The sequence below is a fragment of the Schistocerca gregaria genome, chromosome 1 (genome assembly GCF_023897955.1).
Source record: "Schistocerca gregaria isolate iqSchGreg1 chromosome 1, iqSchGreg1.2, whole genome shotgun sequence".
Taxonomy (NCBI): Eukaryota; Metazoa; Arthropoda; class Insecta; order Orthoptera; family Acrididae; genus Schistocerca; species Schistocerca gregaria.
Genome location: NC_064920.1, coordinates 1,015,938,088 through 1,015,961,253, shown reverse-complemented (window position 1 = coordinate 1,015,961,253; position 23,166 = coordinate 1,015,938,088). Strand labels below are relative to the sequence as shown.

Below are 23,166 nucleotides of genomic sequence, written 5' to 3'. Positions count from 1 at the left end.
CCGAAAAGCCCCATGTTGCAGTCCCATCGTCCCTGCATCCTCAAAAAGTACTGGTCTGGGCCGCCATTTCTTCCAAAGGAATCATTGGCCCATTTTTCAGATCCGAAACGATTACTGCATCACGCTATCTGGACATTCTTTGTGAATTTGTGGCGGTACAAACTGCCTTAGACGACACTGTGAACACCTCGTGGTTTATGCAAATGGTGCCCGGCCACATCGCACGGGCGACGTCTTTAATTTCCTGAATGAATATTTCGATGATCGTGTGATTGCTTTGGGCTATCCGAAACATACAGGAGGTGGCGTGGATTGGCCTCCCTATTCGCCAGACATGAACCCCTGTGACATCTTTCTCTGGGGACACGTGTAAGACCAGGTGTACCGCCAGAATCCAGAAACAATTGAACAGCTGAAGCAGTACATCTCATCTGCATGTGTAGCCATTCCGCCAGACACGTTGTCAAAGGTTTCGGGTAATTTCATTCAGAGACTACGCCATATTATTGCTACGCATGGTGGATATGTGGAAAATATCGTATTATAGAGTTTCCCAGACCGCAGCGCCATCTGTTGTTGACACTTGTAACTACTGTAATTTCGAAAGTTTGTCTGCCTGAAAATGTACTGTTGTCCCAAGCATATTGCAACAAACGGTGTATTTCTATCGCTGCTCGTTTAGTTTGTATTGCCGTTTCAAATATACCGGTCATTTTTGAAACACCCTGTATGTAATATACTGAAAGAGGCTGCAGATCTTTAAAAATATTGACTCTCGCTCAATATATTGGTCAATATATTGTACCGTCTCAGCGTAATATTGCGCAATAAAGGGCAGTTTCTGTCGAGACCGAAAGAAATCGAATTCGCTCCATACGAATTGAAACGTCCCCTTATAACAATTATACAAGACTGTGCTTAAACTGACTCACAATATTTTTAGCGCAACGCAATCTGACTTTCAAAAATCCCTACAAAAGAATGGCCCAGACTAAAATTAACCTATACGTTTCACAAATCGCTTACCTCACCAAAATCTTGGTTACTCAAACTACTGCAATACAGCGAGCGCCGCTACTGCCAACTAAATAAAAGATTCAAACTACTGATAGGCATAGTTAGCAAATGAAAGATTTTGATAGAGAACAAACAATGTATTTACCTTACTAGTGCTCAAAAGTCATAATGTGCATAGCACTTCATGACATCCAGTCTTACAAATTTCAAAACTTCGCCATCTCTCTCCCCACATCCACCACTGCTGGCGGCTCACCTCCAACTGCGCAACGCTACGCGCTGTTCACATCCATCTGCCCAACGCTACAATAGCGAGTATTGCAACAATGCCAACCAGCCACAGACTGCACACAGCACAGTCAGTGATCTTCATATAGAGCGCTACGTGGCGTTACCAATAAAAAAACCTAAACAGCCTACTTACAGAATTTCCGCAGAGAACTGAAAAAAGTAAGTGATAAAATATCAGAGAATGTACTGAACGATGTGAATTAAAGCGTCACGCTTTTTTTCTTGCAACAGCTGTCACGCCATGGGCATAGGACCAAGTAAGTTTTCAGCCAGTAATTTTGCTTGCAACAGTTGTTACCGCAAAGAACCACATAGAAAACGGCGCATGTACACGATAAATTACATAATTAACTTGCTTAATTTGTAATCATTGTTGTCGTTGTGGTTTACGAATCTGTGCTTCAATAAATGAGCAGCTGGTCCATTGAAGTGTGTACTGGAAGCCATATGGAGTTATTTCGTCCGTTCTGCATAATTTCTGCTTATGTTTTGTAAGGCAAGCAACTCGGTCTCGATATATATGAGTTCCACGTCATCGGTCACCGACGTGTTCGTTACGAAGGCAGAGTTTGAATGGGTGCGTCCTGGGCGTAAATATTAGTTAATAATAATGTGCCGTTCTTGACCTCGCACTTTCGCCCCTTATTTTGACACAATGTTACTGCGCAATTAATACTGAACGTGTGTGTTCCCTTTAGTGGTAACTACGTAGTGCCAGGGCGGGACGCTAGTAGCAGGTAAATGACATCCCATCTAGCGGCTACAAAAAAAGTACCACATAAACCAGGCAACTTACCCACTCTTCGTCATCCACAACAGTACCACAGTAAAGTAGATTTAACGAAATAATAATTTGCGCACACAGAAGTTAGGACATATCATCTCTACTTTTACACATACACACGCGCGCACGCACACACACACACACACACACACACACACAGAGAGAGAGACAGAAGAATAGCAGACACTTCTACAACCATAAAAACAAAACAAAACCACAAAAAACAAAAGACGATCATAGTTCATAACATCAAAGCAAAGTACATGAGGTGCAAATGAATCTACACAACAAGAAAACTGAAATGGTTTCCATGTCATTGTATTAAAATGGAACACCTAGGTGTAGAAGAACATCAGAAATACAATGAGAAATAAAAGTATCATGAGCAGTAATAGTTATTTCATACTGTTTAAAAGTAGTAATTTAGTACGTAAGAATTGTTTACTATCTTGTTAAAAGGAAGTGTAAGAAAAATCACAATGTTACTACATTGACTACTGAAAATGCTTTGAAATAAGTAAAAAGGGCTATTGTTTAAATAAGTTTTTTTATTACAGTCGCAAAACTTGATATATAACTTACATCTGCTATGGATCTGAAGCAGAGTGTATGTACTCTTGTAAGTCTGGGATCTCTTCCCAAACTCCTGGATAGATTACAAGCGAATTTGGGACACAAACAGCAGACTTCATGACTATCAACACTGTGCAGCTCACAACCTCCTAGATCCAATAGGAGCAGAGATAGGGGCAAAACCGTGTTTCCCCTGGTGTATAGGCTACCCACATGACAGGTATGTTGTCTGGGAACAGTGTCAGTCTGCCAAATCAGCCTGCTTTGGGGCAGCCTACATGTCAGGGACAATAAACGGTTCTTTGTGTCCCAACATGTAGGCTGCCATACATGACAGGTATGCTGTAGGAGCAGTATCAGCCTGAATTATTGAACTGTGTTGCAGTGGCTACATGTGCTGATGATCACGCTAGGGAGAGGTTGAAATGGATAGAGGATAGGATGGACAGGGTGAGGGGGAGGAGAAAATGGAAACAGAGAGGGGAGGTGGGGGAGATTCATGGGTGAGGTGAAAGGTGTAGACATTAGTTACTCGAATCACAATAACATTCTATAATTCCCTAACACTGTATAAAGTAGGAAATTTGGAACACTACACTGTACAGTAGAGAAGAAAAGCTAAGCAACCTTGCAATAAATGCTGTTTCCCCAAGTATCATAAAAAAATTATGTCTGCCCCCGGTAGCTGAGTGGTCAGTGCGACTGAATGTCAGTCCTAAGGGCCCGGGTTCGATTCCCAGTTGAGTCAGAGATTTTCTCCGCTCAGGGACTGGGGATTGTGTTGTCCCAATCATCATCATCATCTCATCCCCATCGACGTGCAAGTCGCCTAAGTGGCGTCAGATCGAAAGACTTGCACCCAGCGAACGGTCTACCCGACGGGAGGCCCTAGTCACATGACATTTTATAAAAATTATGTACCCATTTTTGGAGAAGAGCTAAAGGGAGTAGTAACTTTTTTGTAACCTTGTTATGAGAAGAAAATGCTAAATACAGGAGAGTGATACCGGAACTTCAACGACTTTCAAGACACTTTTTTTAAAATTCATCTTCTGCATGTGAACTGTATTAACTATATATATTTATCTGATGTAATTGGAGAAAAGCCGGCCGATGTGGCCGAGTGGTTCTAGGCGCGTCAGTCTGGAACCGTGTGACCGCTACGGTCGCAGGTTCGAATCCTGCCTGGGGCATGGATGTGTGTGATGTCCTTAGGTTAGTTAGGTTTAAGTATTTCTAAGTTCTAGGGGACTGATGACCTCAGATGTTAAGTCCCATAGTGCTCAGAGTCATTTAATTGGAGAAAAACAATCTTTGACAGTTTCTCAAATCTGTAAGGGTTTCCACGATGCTCAAACTAAAGCACGGTAAAATATGTCGAAATGCTATCAACTCGTTCCCTACAGCAACAGCCTTTTAACGGCGGTTATCTATGCCATGTCATTTAAGTGGTGTTATGACATACTGAGAAGTACGTAATTCACCACCAATACATCACTTCACGGACGAGTCGCACAATAAAAATACTATGGAGAGAAACCGAGGCTGTGTTTGGGTATCAGGTACTGCAACGCTCTAGCACACTGCCAGCTTGTGACACTGGGAGATGAATCAAACCTGGAAGGATCCGAGAAACAGATTAACAGCCATTGATGCCCCGAAAAGTCTAACTGTGGATTTTACGTGACAAGCCATTAGTTCAATGACAAGTTTGTGCCTCACTTATGATACAATCGCTCAATATTCAGGCAAGCCTTGACGAACGTGTAGATTAGCAGGAAAGAAACGTCACAACATTCACGAAAACGTCTACGGAGATCTGACGGAGAACAAAAGCACGGCGAGTCGTTGAACGAGGCGTCTGTCATCACCGCAACAACGTCGCGTAAACATCTCCCGCATGTCGTCAGGCGGCACACAGCTGTGACTCTTGCAATGTTAAAGATTGCCGGTTTGTATGTAAGAGAGGCTGTGAACGTCTCAACCTTGTAGGGTAAAGTAGATGCACAACTGAAGAGAAATACGAAAGCAGAGAGTAAGCAGTACACGAACAGGATTCGAATACGATTTTTCCTTGTAGACTCAAAGTTGAAATGTCACAGAGAGAGAATTAACTCATAGAAATAAAAGTGTCAAATCGAGAGTGAGCAAATGGCCAACATGGGTGCGATCGGTAAACGCTAGATAGACCGCTGCAAAAAACAATAAATACATGAATGGCAAATGAAATGATTTGCGGGCACACTCGTTCATACAAGACAGGCTAGATTGCAGCACACAAATGTTGCCGTTGAGTACAAGTACCGTATGAGGTACCTAGATGAGAGAACCACCTGCAACGTATTTACAGAACTCAGACTACGCAGAGTGCATTGGCACATGTCTGTGGGGGAGCTGTGGCGTCTGAAATGTTCGAAAGCAGTGACACGTATAGGTCTGCTGGCAGCTTGCCACGACTTCTGGCACGGAAGACTGTCAGCTGAACAGAGCACTCGAAGAGTCGCTGGTCGCAAAACTTTGTCCAGCTCGTAGCACACCTTGTTTTTGCACGTTCCAGAAGCACGTCGCTGGAACCGGTAGCAGCGCAGCAGTACTTATTAGGGGGAATGTTCAATGATGCGGTTGGGTTACACGCGTTTAGAAACTAGTCTCCCACATACCTGGAAACAGTAGACTGGGAGTGTTTAGTAAAGCTGGTACCTGTTACACTGCTTAGTTACAGGAATCGTGCTCACTCATCGCCTGAAGTCCATTAAGTCTAAGCAGCGGTCTATTCTGGTCTCTTGTGCTGCGCAGTTCGTAGCTTTGTAAGTAGGCTGTTTAGGTTTTTATGTTGGTAAAGCCACGTAGCGCTCTATATGAAAATCACTGACTGTGCTGTGCGCTGTCTGCGGCTGGTTTGCATTGTTGAAATTTGCTATTGTAGTGTTGGGCAGTTGGCTGTTAACAGCGCGTAGCGTTGCGCAGTTGGAGGTGAGCCGCCAGCAGTGGTGGATGTGGGGAGTGAGATGGTGGAGTTTTGAGAACGGATGTTCTGGACGGGTCTCCATCAGAGAGAGTAAATTTGTAAGACTGGATGTCATGAACTGATATATATATTATGACTTTTGAACACTATTAAGGTAAATACATTGTTTGTTCTCCATCAAAATCTTTCATTTGCTAACTATGCCTTCAGTACTTAGAATCTTTTATTTAGCTGATAGTATTGGCGCTCGCTGTATTGCAGTAGTTCGAGTAACGAAGATTTTGTGAGGTAAGTGATTCATGAAAGGTATAGGTTACTGTTAGTCAGGGCCATTCTTTTGTAGGGATTTTTGAAAGTCAGATTGCGTTACGCTAACAATATTGTGTGTCAGTTTAGTGTTGATCAGAATAAGTAAAGATCGAAATGTCTGAGTACGTTCAGTTCTGCTCAGATGTTTGAAAATCAAATAACGTAAGGGATTTATCAGCACAATCATTCATAAATTTTTCTAAGGGGACGTTTCAGCTTCAACGTGGTAGTCAACGTCTCTGTGAAAGCTACCCTTTCCTCAGGTGGTGCCCTGTTACTTTCGATTATGTAATCATCTCTGAAGTAGAGACAGATTCAGAAATCGTATACGTAAAAGGCAAAAATATCATAGCTGGACAGCATGCAACTAAACGGTCTATGGAAGAGATAGATAAGGATATTTTGATCATCTGTAGAATCATGTGGTGATGCTATCTGTGAGATTGGGAATGAGTTATGGAAATCAGAAACCATGACGTGAATGGCAAGGCAATTTTTATCTATTGATCCACAAAAGAAAAACAAGTCAAATTGTGACCATCAAACAGGATTCTTAATGACGTCACCCTTGAAGATGTCCACATTGAATTAATAAGTGTAGGGTACCTCATATGTGCATAAATTCATAGCAGTTTTTCCTAAAGTATAATAAGCACATCAGATACACATAAGAGACTTGCACATCAGATACACATAAGAGACTTTAGTTATCAATAATACATTCTCCTTCACTACTTATAACAGTCTGCAGTAATTTTTCGATCCTGGAATTGTAGAAATAATGTGCTATTGAGGCGAAGAACTCGCCGAGCCACAATCGAAGCTCATTTTCATCTGGAAATGAAGTTCCTTGAAGGCTGTTCGATAGGGAGCGGAAAAGGTGAAAACCTGAGACCGCAAGGTCTGATGAACAAGGTGAGCGCGGAATGACTTCCCAAACCAACTCGTGAATAGTGTTCTTTGTCAGTCTAGCAGAATGCGGGCCGGCGTTATCGTGGAGTAGCGTCACTTCACTCAGTCTTCCTGGTCGATGTTGTTGGACTGCGTCTGCAAGAATGAATGTCAACAGCGATAGTCACACCTCTCGCAAGAAATTCGTAGTACAGCACACCGTTGCTGCTCACCCAGATGCATAACATTATGTTTTGTGGATGCACACAGGTCTTTGTACGGGACGTTGCTGCTTTGTTTGTGCCAACCATTCCTTTCTTTTCCTTACATAAGCATAAAGACATGATCTCTCGCCGTCAGTAACAATACAGGACAGCTTTCGTCAGTGTTGTTCACGAGGCAACTGGTGATGATCAATCAGGGACGTGATTTTGTTCAAATGGTTCAAATGTCTCTAAGCACTATGGGACTTAGCATCTGAGGTCATCAGTCCCCAAGACTCAGAACTACTTAAACCTAACTAACGTAAGAACATCACACACATCCGTGCCCGAGGCAGGATTTGATCTTACGACCGTAGCAGCGGCGCGGTTCCGGGCTGAAGCGTCTAGAACCGCTCTGTCACGACACCTGGCTGTGATTTTGTGATCTGTGATTTTGGCTTAGAGCTTAGAGCACACGATACTTCACAACACTATTTTTGAAACCTCTCACTGCTTGCAAATGTAGCACTATGATGGAATGATCACAGCTCATCACATTTGCCAGTCCTCGAGTAAACGGACATGGATAGTTGTGGATTAATAAGTTTAAACTATCTTTATCAGACACCGAAGGTCTTCCTGGACGTGGAGGGTCACTGATGTCAAAACGATCCTCCTTACAACGAAAACACCATTATCTTGCCGTGCTGTGTCAAATGGCATTATCTCCATACACGGTGCAAATATTTCTGGCTGCCTCCGCTGCTCACATTCCTCTATTGATATGAAACAGATCAATACGTCGGAAATGTTTCGATTTCTCCACTTGACGTCCATTTTCTAGAATACACAGCTCCACTCGCTATGCGCAGATGACAAAATGACAATATGTAAACTCAAACAGCAACAGTGAACTACAAATAAAAAAAATTACAATCAATGAACAAACCCATAGCAACCGGAATACCAGCATGCAAAACAAAACATTACGAACTTACACACCAATTTAATAGAAAACCAATAATACGAGGAAAAAATCAGAATGTTTATCGGCACATACAGCGTAACCTAAACGATGAAGTACGGGATGATGCGAATCTTATGTCCTATTAAGCTTTGCTGTGCCTGCCTTAATGTATGATGGATGAAATTAGAACACAAGCGGAATAAACTGCTCTCTGAGGTACCCATATGTAAAAAGATACTCGACAATGGGGATATTTCATACACAACTAAAACCAAAACCAGTACTGAAACGCAAAAATGAACATGAGCTCCACTGACAAAATTTCGGAAGTTGTTCAGAGACATTTTCTGAGCATTCTGGTGGCTTGTTACACAGTAACTACATTCCGATTGATCTTTGTATCTGTATTGTACTGCCGGCCGCTGCGGACGAACTAGGAGGGACAGTCTGAACCGCGCCGCTGCTATGGTCGCAGGTTCGAATCCTGCCTCGTACATGGACGTGTATGATGTTCTTAGGTTAGTTAGGTTTAAGTAGTTATAAGTCTAGGGGACTATTGACCTCAGATGTTAAGTCCCATAGTGCTTAGAGCCATTTGAACCATTTGTATTGTGCTGAAAATACCGGATGGCTATAATACAGTCCAGCAACTCATAGAGGTCCAGTATGGTCTGTAATCATTGTATATCAGCGAAACTTGGAAAATATTCTAATGCGAAACCGATGTACGCTGGAAAACAAGCATTTCCAAATTCGGCCACCACGTACAAATCTGGCGCTTTTAATGCAAGAAAGACGTGTAGACATGTTCCCACATGTAATGGATTAGGAACGGGACGTGGGCAGAAAAGTCAAACAAGCGAGAAAGGTATTATGCTGATATTGTTAAGCGCTGCTTACACATTTTATTGAATATGAACATCGGAGAGGTCGACCATGTGTTGTACAGAGCAAGATTTGAACCTGGTGGCCAAAACTGGAAGTAAAGCGCTTCCGCATTAACGCATTGAAATATCTACAAAGTTTTGCTGCCATACGATAATTATAGCCCACACTGGGCCTGTGCGAGCAGCTGAAGTTTGATAGTAATCGCCTGGTGTATGCAAATCAGTGCACATGTCGACGGTATTCGCTGTGTTTCTTACTTGGAAACAAACTTGTATTCACAGCATGCAATGGAAGAGTGCGGCAGCGGCGCCAGTCTGTTCCTGCAGCGACGGCAACGACGTCTACTAAGGTTGTTGCGTTATTCTGTGTGTCGTGGTGTACGTTTTGATTACTGCATTTTTCATTGTCGTTAATGTATTTTCACAGAAACAACTGTGCCAGTGGTACAAACCGAATATGTCATAATTATGAGGGTCGTACAATAAGTAATGCAACAATTTTTTTTCTGAAATCAGATTGGTATTATTCACGATTGCAATACACAATATCATTCCCCACTCTTTTGGCTACAAAACACTATTTTTCAACTAGAGTTTCATACATCTGTAAGTATGGTTTGTATGCTCTGCAAAATTCGTCAAAGAATCTCTCTTACTTGTGAAGAAAAATGTCCCTATAGCAACAAATGCAACTAATAGTAAGCGAAAAAATGATGAAATTTCACATGTAAAAATATTTTTGTTATGTTTTTGAGCTTCCACTGCTATGAGTGTGAATCCCGAATCCTTCCTGGTCATGCTGACAAAGTTTTATGAATTTATTTGTAAAAGTATAGGCAGTAGAAAATAAAATGTCCTGTGGTGCCTCTCCTGCTCCAAGTTGGCCCGTTTGACCTACATAGTGCTCAGAGCCATTTGAACCATTTGAACGTATTGAAGGCCCCTCATATTTATTACCTTGTAGCGAGCCACCGGAAATCAATGGTCCTTGAACCAGAAAATATCCTTGAACAAACTCTGACATCTTGTCGGTGGAGTTCTGATTCGAAGATAATCCGACTTGATGACATACCGTTCTAGTATGTGTGGAAAAGTATGTGCACTATCTGGGGTGATCGTAGAACTTGGGTTTTAGGGCGAACCTGATCACAGATACGTTGAATGCGGAGGTGTCTCACATCTGCGAGAAAAATTCAGTCCTGAAGTGTGCTGTAAATGGGTTTCCTTACAAAATTTGTCGTTAAATTAGTTTCTTTGCTGTTAAATGTAGAAACGGCACAGAGAGACTTCGAAAATTGTCAGTTAGATTCAAATATGCGAACGGTTTCGTTTTGGAATTAGCCAGGTCGTGAATCCTCTGTCGTTTAACACAAGAGAATCACCTGGAGTTCTCACTGAAAGATGTGCTAAATATTTTTATGGATGTCCTGAGTGACCTCTAGAACGAAGGTGAAATGAAATAATTCTATTGTGTTTATGTACAGTCGGTCATGAGTAACACTTTGACATAGCCCTCTACTTTGGGTTAAAATAATGGTCTATATTTATGCTATCTTGCCAGTGCTGCCGCGGTGACAGTATAAATGTATCCTGTTGGTATCACATCTGTAGGATAGCAATATTTACGTTGCATTTTGTCAGACAGTAAAAATGTCAACGTAATTCCGAGAACTTGGAGATGGCCTCCACTAACAAGTAAGACCGATTCGCAATTAACAAGCATCGTTTCGTTTCAAGTAGATTCTGTGAACACTACAATCCAAAAATATTGGACGTACCGCTTTGTTATGAATGAATGGAAGAGAGAACTGGTGGGCCTGAGGAAGTAAATGTTGTGATGTCACTACATTAGCTACTGTTACTGCTGAACAAAGTGCAGTATCTGCACTAAAAGTGAACGTGATGGAAGGTGACACCGTCATGCCACGTGGCGGCGAATGTGACTTTAAGAAGAGATATCCGGGAACGTCTTGTGCTTCGGTAACTTACATACCTAAGAGGCTCTTTGACACAGTAATAGTATTCCTTGACCTGCATTTATCTCCAATTGACCGCGTTTAAAGTGGAATGGGTGGCAAGTAGCCGCGCGTGCAGTTGCAGGAAGACTCCTGTGGTCTAATATGCATTTGATGCCTTGATACTAAAAGCACATGTCTTGTCTCCATCATATTGTAAAGCATCAGATGTTTATACTACTTAATAGTATTGCCATGACGTAAATCCATGTTTTAGATCATACTGTTGGGCATGTCGACTGGTTTCCCTGATTTTTCCAATCATTTTAAGCAAATGGCAGAAAATATGCATTGAATGGGCGTTATCGGTTTCCTCCCCAGTCTGAGCTTGATGCGCCTGTAATATTATTGGTGAATGTGTAACGATCCGCTACGGTCGCAGGTTCGAATCCTGCCTCGGGCACGGATGTGTGTGATGTACTTAGGTTAGTTAGGTTTAATTAGTTCTAAATTCTAGGCCAATGACGACCTCAGAAGCTAAGTCGCATAGTGCTCAGAGCCATTTCAACCATTTTTTGTAACGATCAAATAAAATCAAAATTTTGTATTTTTGTAGACTTCTTCGTGGCTCGATCTGGTGGGGCTTTCAGCTTTATTTCATCCACTGTGTACATTTCCACTAATTTTAATTTAAAATATTTAGATTACTTTACCTCTCTTCGGATGTCCATATATTTGTCAGTATTAATCCAAATCCGCATATGTCATCCCAAAAGAAAATGGCATTAACAGGTTTTAAATGGTAGCCTCAGGGATTACGCTTGTTTTGAAATGGCAAAATGAAAGTTACTCAGTATAAGATATAAAAAAAAATTTCTTTGGTTACTGATGTGTACTACAAGGAAACACATTCTCAACTTCGACCTCATTTTCTACAATCAGAGGGATCGTTTAGTGTTACTAATTAGTAGCTGGTGATGGGACACAGAGATGCAGGTGCAAAAACAGTTTGTAACTTTTTTAAGTAATGGAATGTCCCAAGAAGCTTAATTATGCTATTCAAATTATTTTCCTTCAAACAGATTTAAAAATTTTGTCTTCACAGTGGATGGTATGCCAATCATTCTACTGCCGCTCATTATCAGTGATGGACGATATGAGCTGAAAATCTGGAATCGGAAACGAGAAATACCAAGTAATAGGTCTTATAATAAAAGTTATTGGGTTCTTGTTAACAGTCTTTTATTAGTCAAGATCACAAAAATTGTTTATAATCATTAATAAAAAGCGGCTGCATTAACGATAATACGTTTATGACGAGCCAAAGCTAGCTGCCGAGCTGGGATTTGAATCTGGGCAGCTACGTTTCTCAGGAAATGTCCTCCCCATCTGGGGCGTCCAGTTTCGAGCCTTGGTGTGGTGTCAAGTTGTAACCTGTTATGAAATTTCTGTGCCGCAAGAACATTAATCAGAGTGTAAAATTTCATTTCACTGGCTTTCTTCGTGTTAGGATTATGCTGTTTCCCTAACTACATCCATTCTCCAAGGAACGCTCGTCCCACAGCGTAATTGGAGAGCTAGGATCAAGTCCCCACAAAGCAGCAGTGAATAAGGAGACCATTCAAGAAGTTGATGAGCGATTTCCTGCCCATACTTGTTCAGTATGAGCTGGTGCGTCGTGTTTAATGGCATCAAGGTCTATGGGGCATTAAATCTTACTTCATGTTTCCTCCCGCCGAAGAGCAGATGGTGAAACAACCGTCGGAAGAGAAAGAGAGGTTTCAGAGGCTAGATGAAGCCTTGGATCAGTCAATGAGGCATCATCAGAGGGTTAGCATCAAATGACGTGGCGCAGCACTTAAACACACTGGACTTATTTTGAGGAGGAAGGCAGTTCAAATCGCTGTCTGGTCACACAGATCCAGGTTTTCCGTGATTTCTTCAAATCGTTCCAAACAAATTCCAGGAAGGCTGCTCGGAATGGACGTGGTCGGTTTCTTTCCCCATCCTGTCCCAATCCGAATTTGATGCTTCTCTAATGACTCCGCCGTCGACGAGAGAGTAAACCACAATATTACTTTTTTTGATTCTTGATGACAGCCCACGAAGGCAGATATCAGTGATTTTTTTTAAAAAAAGAAACAAACACATCGGGGGATTCCACCAAAAGCTGCCGTATTGTCTACTTTACTTGTCGAAATTGGTTTCAGTCACATGATCATCTTCAATCGACGAAGGTTTGCTTTAGCTGGCTGTGAGCACTATGGGACTTAACATCTGTGGTCATCAGTTCCCTAGAACTTAGAACTACTTAAACCTAACTAACCAAAGGGCATCACACAGATCCATGCCCGCGGCAGGATTTGAACCTGCGCCCGTAGGGGTCGCGCGGTTCCAGACTGAAGCACCTAGAACCGCTCGGCCACAAAGGCCGGCTTTGCTTTAGCAGCGAAGTAGTTTACAAGGTGAAATCCTTGGAGCAAAAAACATAAAAATTTTGTTGTTATACTTATAGCTATTTTTCATGTCTTTTGACTCCAAGGATTTCGCCTTAAAAGCACCGCTATTAAAGTAAAATTTCGTCGACTGAGACGTTCATGTCATTAAAACCAATCTCGACAAATAAAGCAGACAATATAGCAGTTTATAGTGGATTACAATTAAGCTCTTTAAACTCATTGAAATTATGGAATACTGTTCCCGTAGAATAAGTATTAGTGACTTAATAATTAATCAGAGTGTAAAATTTCATTTCACTGGCTTTCTTCGTTTTAGGATTATGCTGTTTCCCCAACTAATCCATTCTTGTCGAGAATATGCAATCACCGAATTTTTTTATTCTGTCTCTAAATATGCTGTGGTATCCCTGCACAGGTCCTACTGCCAGCTATGGATGAAGGTGTGTCGTGCTTGGAGCAATCAGGACGTTCACTACACTGTGGGCTGAGTTCTGATGAGCTACTTTTAACGGTGTGAGAGGAGGAAGTCTCGTAGGATACTTAGCAGAGGCGATGTTGGAACACAGACGAGAAGTTTATTGGCTTCGTGGAAAGTGAATGAGGGCGCAAACACTTCCAGGTATAATTTAAGAGCACTTTATTTCTCAGTAATGCAACCATCCCTGGAGAGATGTCCTACAGTGGCTATTTACACATCAACCACTCTATATGTTACTTATTTCCACCAACTCTCAGTTCCTAAATTCTACCTTCCACTACCAGAGACGAGTGCTCTGCTTGTCTCGCTTTCTGACGATAATCTGTCAAATATGAAGTCGAGACAAGAGACGAGTGGGGAGGCAGCGCTCGTTCCTTCCTCTGTTCTGACACACACGAGTTATCCCTCGTTGCGACTGACGCAACTAGTCGCTAGGAGACAAGTGTAAAACGGCACTTGTTCCTCTGTGTATTCTGAGACACAGAAATATATTACTAGTTGCTAATTATAGAGACAAATTGCAAATTGGCACATTATTATTTCACATCGCCTGTGAACAAGTATATCGAAAATGACGAAGTTGGTCGAAGGCTCACGTGCTATTGTCGTGAGCATCTAAGGAAAGAGATAGAAGGACAGTGAAATTACCACTAAGTGCTAAACGGTTGGACGTGCACGACTCTTCAGGGAACATGGGAATCGGAGGCTTGTCTGCTCTGGAAAGTGGGGACAGATGGTGATATGTGGCATCTCTGCCAAAAGAGCGCAATGCTGCTACACGTACAAGTGTTTCGGAGCACACTGTTCATCGTACATTGTTGCACATGGAGCTCCGCAGCAGAGCAGTCCTACGTGTTCACATGTTGACCCAACGACATCGTCAATTTCGGTTTCAGTGGGCACGAGACTATCGGGATTCGACCGTCGATCAACGGAAGCGTGTCGTTTCTTCGGGTGAATCAGATTTTTGCTGTATTAGGTCGATAATCGTCTCCACAAATGCCTTTATCGAGATGAACGCCGGCTCGAAATGTGCAGCGCGCCAAGAACGCACGTTGGTGGGAGCAGTATTATGCTATGGGAGACAGTCTCCTGTGCTTGCATGAGGCCTGTGGTAGTACTCGAAGACACGCTGAGAGCTGCGAACCACCTGCATCCCTTCATGGTTGATGTTTTCCCCGAAGGCGTTGTTATCTTTCAACAGTTATAATTGTTTGTGTCTCGGAACCAGGACCGTGCTACAGTGATCTGAGGAGCATTATAGTGAACTCAGGATGACGTCTCGGCGACCAAATTAGCCTGATGAAAATCCTATGGAACCCATTTGGGTTGCTATCGGGCGCCATCCCCACGTACGCATCAGCGGCCGTTATTTGCGTGCATTGCATGACGAGTACGGAGACATATAACGCCTTATACCCTCAGAAACCTACAGACACACTGTCGAATCCCTTATACGCAGAATGAGTGATGTATTCCTTTTCAAAAACGGCAAACAATCTATGAAGGAGGGGGTCATAATGTTTTGACACATCAGTGTAGGTCTGTTGTTCTAGGACTGTGGCCATTGACGGCCCGTCCTGCTTTCTCTTCAACATATGATAACATCTATGTATACCCCACTTCTTGGCCACCTCATCGTGTCTTACCAGCATCATACCTGTTTGTGGTGTTTAACATTATTACTTAAACATGTCTCCTTTCTTTTCATAGCGTCGAAGAAACTTCTTACATTAATAAAATTTGACAGCCATGATACTTCTACAATAAAAACTTGACCTCCTACATTAATAAACCTTGACAGCCGTGACGATACATTATGAGTCTTTGTTTAGGTGAGTAATGTAATCATACTACTTCTAAACAACTTCATTTTCTCTGTTACACTATGTGATCAAAAGTATCCGCACCCCCTCAAAAACATACGTTTTTCAAATTAGGCGCATTGTGCTGCGACTTACTGCCAGATACTCCATATCAGTGACCTCAGTAGTCATTAGACATCGTAAGAGAACAGTATAGGGCGCTCCCGGAACTCACGGACTTCGAACGTGGTCAGGTGATTGAGTGACACTTGTGTCATGCGTCTGTACTCGGGATTTCCACACTCCTAAACATCCCTAGGTCCACTGTTTTCGATGTGATACTGAAGTGGAAACGTGAAGGAACACGTACAGCACAAAAGCATATAGTCCGACCTCGTCTGTTGACTGCCTGAGACCGTCGGCAGTTGAAGAGGGTCGTAATGATCTATCCAGACCGTCATACAGAATTTCCAAACTGCATCAGGATCCACTGCAAGTACTATGACAGTTAGGCGGGAGGTGAGAAAACTTGGATTTCACGGTCGAGCGGCTGCTCAAAAGCCACACATGACGCCGATAAATGCCAAACGACGCCTCGCGTGGTGTAAGGAGCGTAACATTGGACGATTGAACAGTGGAAAAACGTTGTGTGGAGTGACGAATCACGTACACAATGTGGCGATCCGATGGCAGGGTGTGGGTATGGCGAATGGCCGGTGAACGTCATTTGCCAGCGTGTGTAGTGCCAACAGTAAATTCAGAGGCGGTGGTGTTACGGTGTGGTCGTGTTTTTCATGGAGGGTTCTTGCACCCCTTGTTGTTTTGCGTGGCACTATCAGAGCACAGGCCTGCATCGATGTTTTAAACACCTTCTAGCTTCCCACTGTTGAAGAGCAATTCGGGGATGTCGACTGCATCTTTCAACACGATCGAGCACCTGTACGTAATGCACAGCCTGCGGCGGAATGGTTGACAGAGTCCTGGTTTGAATCCAATAGAACACCTTGGGATGTTTTGGAACGTCGTATTCGTGCCAGGCCTCACCGACCGACATCGATACCTCTCCTCAGTGCAGCACTCCGTGAAGAATGGGCTGCCGTTCGCCAAGAAACCTTCCAGAACCTGATTGAACGTATGACTGCGTGAGTGGAAGCTGTCATTAAGGCTAAGGGTGGGCCAACATCATACTGAATTCCAGCATCACCGATGGAGGGCTCCACGAACTTGTAAGTCATTTTCAGTCAGGTGCTCGGATACCTTTGATCACATAGTGTATGTATACTTCATATGGCAAAATATGAAATCTGACAGTTGGTAGCAGTGTTGCTAGCAGTGTTTGCGAAGTGCAAAAATCTGCTGGTGGTACAGAAGCTATGGTACTGAAAACGAAACTCATCTTCAGAGCTACGCAACACTGAGTCTTTGCTTTAAAAATGTATATTAAATCGCCTTACTTGATTGACTGTCGTATATGAGTGAAGTAGCCATGTAAGGCGCACTTTAACTGTAACGTGTTCTCTGCTGTCCTACATTAGAGTGTTACACATTACATGAATGTACTGTGGTCGTGCCACGAGTTATGTGCGGTCAGAGGATTAGGGTCGCAGTAAGAAGAAAGTGCTTTGTCTGCATGCACATCATGACTAGCGAAGTCCTAGAGGCAAACATCAGCCGTCTGCTAATGTGGTAAATGGGCCAATGTTGGTAATACTGGCTGTAGCGTCGGTGCCAGCTAACATGCCTGGAAGATTGGTTGAAGTTGGGAGAACATCTGGAGAACGTTACTTGCGAGCAAGTACAGTGTCAGCAGTGAAATAAGGAGGAAGTGGTGCTATGGTATGGGGATGTATTTCGTGGAAACAACATGGTCCGATTACTGCATTTAATAAAATGCTAAATGCCGAAGGATACGAACACATTTTGTAGCATGTGTTCTGTGTGCTGTAGAGGAACAGTTCGCAGACGATGATTATGTCTGATGCATGACAATGCACCCTATCGTAAAGCAGCGTCTCTGAGGCAATGGCCGGCAGGGGTGGCCGAGCGGTTCTAGGCGCTACAGTCTGGAACGGCACGATCGCTACGGTCGCAGGTTCGAATCCTGCCTCGGGCATGGATGTGTGTGATGTCCTTAGGTTAGTTTGGTTTAATTAGTTCTAAGTGCTAGGGGACTGATGACCTCACCAGTTAAGTCCCATAGTGCTCAGAGCCATTTGAACCATTTTTTTTTTTTTGAGGTAATGGTTTGTGGACGATAACATTACTGAAATTTACGAACTTCCAGCATGCTGGACTAGCTGCGGGTCAGTATCTTATGTTCATCACTACAACGAAAACTCAATCCAGAGTTGCAAAATATCAGTTTGTTTATTCAGTCGATGACTAGTTTCGGGCTGGGATCTATTTTCAGATCATCGTAACATATACAAAAGTGGAATTTCCAGATGTGCAGAAACATGCCAAAAATGTTTGCATATTTGGAAATACTATGTCTGACTATGTTACGACGATTTGAAAATAGGTCCCGGCCAGAAACTAGTCAACAGTGAATAAAAAAGTGAAATTTGCAACTTTGGACTGGTTTTCCGTTGTACTGAATTCCTGAAATTGACTGGCCTTCCCAGAGTCCTGACCTGAATTGAGTGGAACACCTTTGGGAAGATTTAGGAGATCGAATTCACTCCGGACACCAGCGTCCAACGTCACTGCCTTCTCAGGTTTTGGTTCTTGAGGAAGAATGGGCTCTCATTCTTCCTCAGACGTTCAGACATCTTTGCTGCATGTTCAACTGGCAAATTGTAAATTTTTAAATTTTTATTCCTACGGCGGCCAGACAGCAGAGACCAGCCCGGCCGATAATCTAATCACGTAAACCACTAGGTTGAACTGTTGATACTACTACAAGACACTGTGGGCAGACAGGAGTTTGCGACGCGAGTCAACAGTCTAGAGCGTGGAACAGCTAACACGGTGTACCCAAGCATGAAGTAATATTCTGTCACTTGGGCACTTGCGTGCTACCGAGAAACTGACAAGCTGCAAATTGAACCAGGCCTAACAATCTGTGATCATGGCAGAGCGAGCTAGGAAAAACGGACTGGACAAGTAGTAGGAAACAAACTTACTCGTCCTCCACCCTCCAGTAGGTATAGTCGTAAGCGTAGCTATGAGGGCGTAAATAACAGAGCTTGGGGGCTCAAAGGATTCAGTCTTGCAGCCACTGTGTTTGTGTCTTGATCTTGAGAGAAATATGGGCTTTTGAGCTTCAGAAAAACCACTACCCGTCATTGGTGACGACAATCGGAAGATGAACCGCTCACTGACTGAGTAATCGAGTGCCAATGAGGCGTGTCTACCTGTGACGCAGCGGTCACCGATGAGGGGAGCTAGTGTACAACCAGTATCCGCTCTCTGAGGGACTTCGGCCGATGGACTGCAAGCTACGATCCTGTTTGTTGAGGTATGCCCTCAGAGCCTTCCAGTCACCTAGATGTCATCAGTCACCATCCTGGTCGATCCCTGGGAGGGACGACTGGGAGACTGCTGCTTGGCAATGGGCCTCAAGTGTCGAATACTGCACCCAACCGCACGACATGGGGATCAAGAGCAAGTACAATGGTGCATAGTCCTCAAGCTTCTGGAGGACGTGTGCTGATCACACTCGCTGGCAGCATGCACGGTATTGCCTGCTGGTGGGCTGCTCGCCATCGTGGTAGCTGCCATCCACAGGCCAGGACAATGGAGGTCACAAGTGGATCGGGAGATCAGGGCATTCCGTGATTGGCTCCATTTGCAAGCGCACAGTCCGGTTGTGCTGCATAGGGTTTGCTTGAATAAACACCTATCAATATTACCACTGTTTGACTGTACATCGCGGCGTAAATCTCCCCTCTCCCTCACCACTTCTGTCACCCATCCTGCCATGTTGTGGCCTTACCCTGAAAGTGTCACCATCAGAATTCAAGCCGTCATAAATGTGAAGGGTGGTCACACCCCATGTTAACTTCAACTATAAGGTGAGCGGATTCTGGTGATCGGACAGTGTATGCGTTCGATGACCACTTTGAGTTTATGGAATCGATGTTTTAACGCCAATGAACTGCTGCTGTAAGTGTTACTACAACGGATAGCAGACATAAGCAGATGACTACAGCAGTCTATCCCACTGAAAGAGGGAAAGTATTCTCTGCAGCTGTAATAGTAGCCACTGATGAGGCCAATGAAGACGCTGCCAGCTCGACACTCACCGATGCAGTTGCGCGGCCCAGCGCTGAACGGTATGTAGGCGTAGGGGTGCCTGCCCGTCGAGTTGTCCGGCAGGAAGCGCTCTGGCAGGAAACGCTCGGGCTGCGGGAAGGAGCGCGGGTCTCGGTGCAGCATGTACGTCACCACCAGCGCCGTCGTGCCCGCCGGCACCTGGTAGCTGCCTGCAACACCACGCGCCGCGACCGACGTCAAGTCTGCAGAAATTAAGGACGAGGCAGACAAAGTAATGTACACTCATGCTCATAAATTAAGGATAATTGCAGAATGTGGTGCCACACAAAGTGGCACTGCACAAAGCTGGCGCTAATAGCAAAGGCACACAGGGAACACACACGACACAGATCTGTAAGTCCACGGTATTGCTGATATTTGAGAAAACCGCCCCGAGACACATGTGCTACAAAACGCCACTGTTTCCTGCGCATGTACCCCGACATCAATATGGGATATGATCACCACGCACAACGCGTTGGCATACTCTGGATGAGGTGGTCGAGCAGCTGCTGGGATATAGGCTCCCATTATTGCACCAGTGCCTGTCGGAGCTCATGTAGGGTCGTAAGGATTTGAAGACGTGCTGCGATATGTCGACTGAGAGCATCCCAGACGTTCTCGATGGGGTTTAGGTCTGGAGAACAGGCAAGGTACTCCTCCACGATGGCAGCTGGGTGGGGCCGTGCTTTATCATCCATTAGGAGGAAGGTGGGACCCACTGCACCCTGAAAAGGCGGACATACTGGTGCAAAATGACGTCCCGATACATCTGACCTGTTACAGTTCCTCTTCCAAAGACATGCAGGGGTGTACGTGCACCAATCATAATCTCAACCCACACCATCAAACCACGACCTCCATACGGGTCCCTTTCAAGGACATTAAGGAGTTGGTATCTGGTTCCTGGTTCACGCCAGTTGAAAACGCGGCGAGAATCACTGTACTGGCTATACCTGGACTCGTCTGTGAACATAACCTGGGACCACTGTTCCAATGATCACCTGCTGTGTTCTTGACGCCGGGCTTTACGGGCTCTTCTGTCACCAGGGTTCAGTGGAATTCACCTTGCAGGTCTCCGGGCGAATAAACCATGGCTGGTTCAGTCGTCTGTAGACTGTGTGTCTGGAGACAATTGTTCCATTGGCTGCGGTAAGGTCCCAAGAAGACTATCTGCAGTACTCCGTGGCCGTCTGCGGTCACTGATGGTGAGATATCGGTCTTCTTGTGGTGTTGTACACTGTGGACGTCCTGTACTATAGCGCCTGGACACGTTTCCTGTCTGCTGGAATCGTTGCCATAATCTTGAGATCACACTTTGTGGCACATGGAGGGCCCATCCGGCGACCTGCTGTGTTTGACCAGGCTCCAATCGCCCTATTATTCTACCCCTCATAACGTCATCAATTTGTGTTCTTTGAGCCATTTTCAACACACAGTCACCATTAGCACGTCTGAAAACGTCTGCATACTTACTCGCTGTACCGTGCTCTAACATGCACCAACACACCTCTGCATATGTGGACTGCTGCCAGCGCCACCGTGCGACGACCGTATGTCAAATACACCGCATGGTCATACCCCGAGGTAATTTTAACCCGCAAACCGCCCACCAGATCATTGTTTCATCATGTATCAGCATTATCCTTAATTTATGAGGATGAGTGTAGTATACTAACTACTCCGTGAAGATGAACAGAAGTGCGGGAACATTTTGGCCCCCAATCGTGAACAGAAAGATGGACGTCACATGGTGTGAGGTCATCTTGGTTATAACGCGAAATGGAGACGTCGCGCAATGCGACGCAGTAGTTGGAGGAATGGAAAAAGACAGTGTGTGGCAATCAGTGACCAATTACCGAGAACTGTAATGGTGTTCTTCATTATAAGGTGGCCCTGAGACAACATATGAATGACTTGACATGGAGAGCGTTCCGAACCACAGGCAATGCTGCCCGAAGGAGAGGAATGGTCGAACACGGTCAGCCAAAACAGCAGATGAATGCTATATTGTCCAACAGCCGAAAAGCGATCCAAATCCAAGAGCGGTTGCAACTGCAATGGCACATAAAGAGTTGCACAGCATATGGTCTCACGCCCCACAGTCCCAAGCCGACTGAATGGGGCTGATATTTTTGCCAGATGGCCAGTACGTCGTGTCGTGTTCCGTTTGAAACCTGCACACTGGCGGCATTGTTTGCGATGGTGCCAAGAGCGTAGGGGGCTGGACTGATGAGGACTGGGGCCGCATGCTCTACTCGGATGAGAGCAGATTCAGTATGTGTGGTGATTCTGTGTGTACCCTCATTTGGCGAGAGGTGGGAACACCCAAGAATATTGTCAAACATGATTTGTTGGTAGTCTAGGGTTATGGTGTGCGTTGGCGCAATGTTGCAAGGTCACACTGACCTACAAATATTTGCTCAACGTTTTTGTCACACAGTACTTCTTTCACACGTGCGTCTTTTCAGGGGAGCATTTGGCCGTGATTTCATTTTTTATGAATCACAATGCGCGACAGCATGAGCGCAGGTGAGAACCTCTTGGAACGAGACGATATTCGGCGAATGGAGTGGACTGCCTGTTGCTTCAACTTAAATCCGATCGATCGCGTATGGGACGCGGTGGGGAGACGCGTTGCAGTACGCCTACATGCACCAAAGACCACGCAGCAGTTGTCTACTGCGCTGATGAAGGTGTGGAACGCCCTACCAAAAGCATTCCCTACCAACCTTGTGGCCAGCATAGGAGATGGGAGCATGTTGCAGAGCATCCACTGCTGTCTGTGGTGATCACACACTATTAAGAACCAAATCCCTCCTTTTGTAATATCCATGGACCATCATGAGTCGCGGTGACTGCAGTATAATTGTTGTCTTTGAATAAAAATGTCATTTCTATTCTACTCATTGCATATTTATTTCAGTTACATTCTGTACTACACTCTGACAGTTCTTCTGTGTATGGTCCAAGTTTCGTCGAGCTACACTATGTGATCAACAGTATCCGGACAGCCCCAAAAACGTTTTCCATATTAAGTGCATTGTGCTGCCACCTGCTGCCAGGTACTACATATCAGCGACCTCAGTAGTCATTAGACGTCACGAGAGAGCAGAATGGGGCGCTCCGCGGAACTCACGGACATTGAACGTGGTCAGGTGATTGGGTGTTACTTGTGTCATACGTCTGTACACGAGATTTTCGCACTCCTACACATCCCTAGCTCCACTGTTTCCGATGTGATAGTGAAGTGATAACGTGAAGGGACACGTAGACCACAAAAGCGTACAGGCCGACCTATCCTGTTGACTGACAGAGACTG

General features: G+C 44.4%; 1 protein-coding gene across 1 annotated transcript in view; it reads right to left on the bottom strand.

Moving 5' to 3' along the window:
- LOC126278867 (cytochrome P450 4c3) overlaps positions 1 to 23,166 on the bottom strand; it is a 313,222-nt gene that overhangs the window by 8,162 nt on the left and 281,894 nt on the right. Inside the window, exon 11 of the mRNA XM_049979145.1 lies at positions 19,835 to 20,014. Coding sequence (XP_049835102.1) covers positions 19,835 to 20,014 — 180 coding nt within the window. The remainder of the gene's footprint in view (positions 1 to 19,834; positions 20,015 to 23,166) is intronic.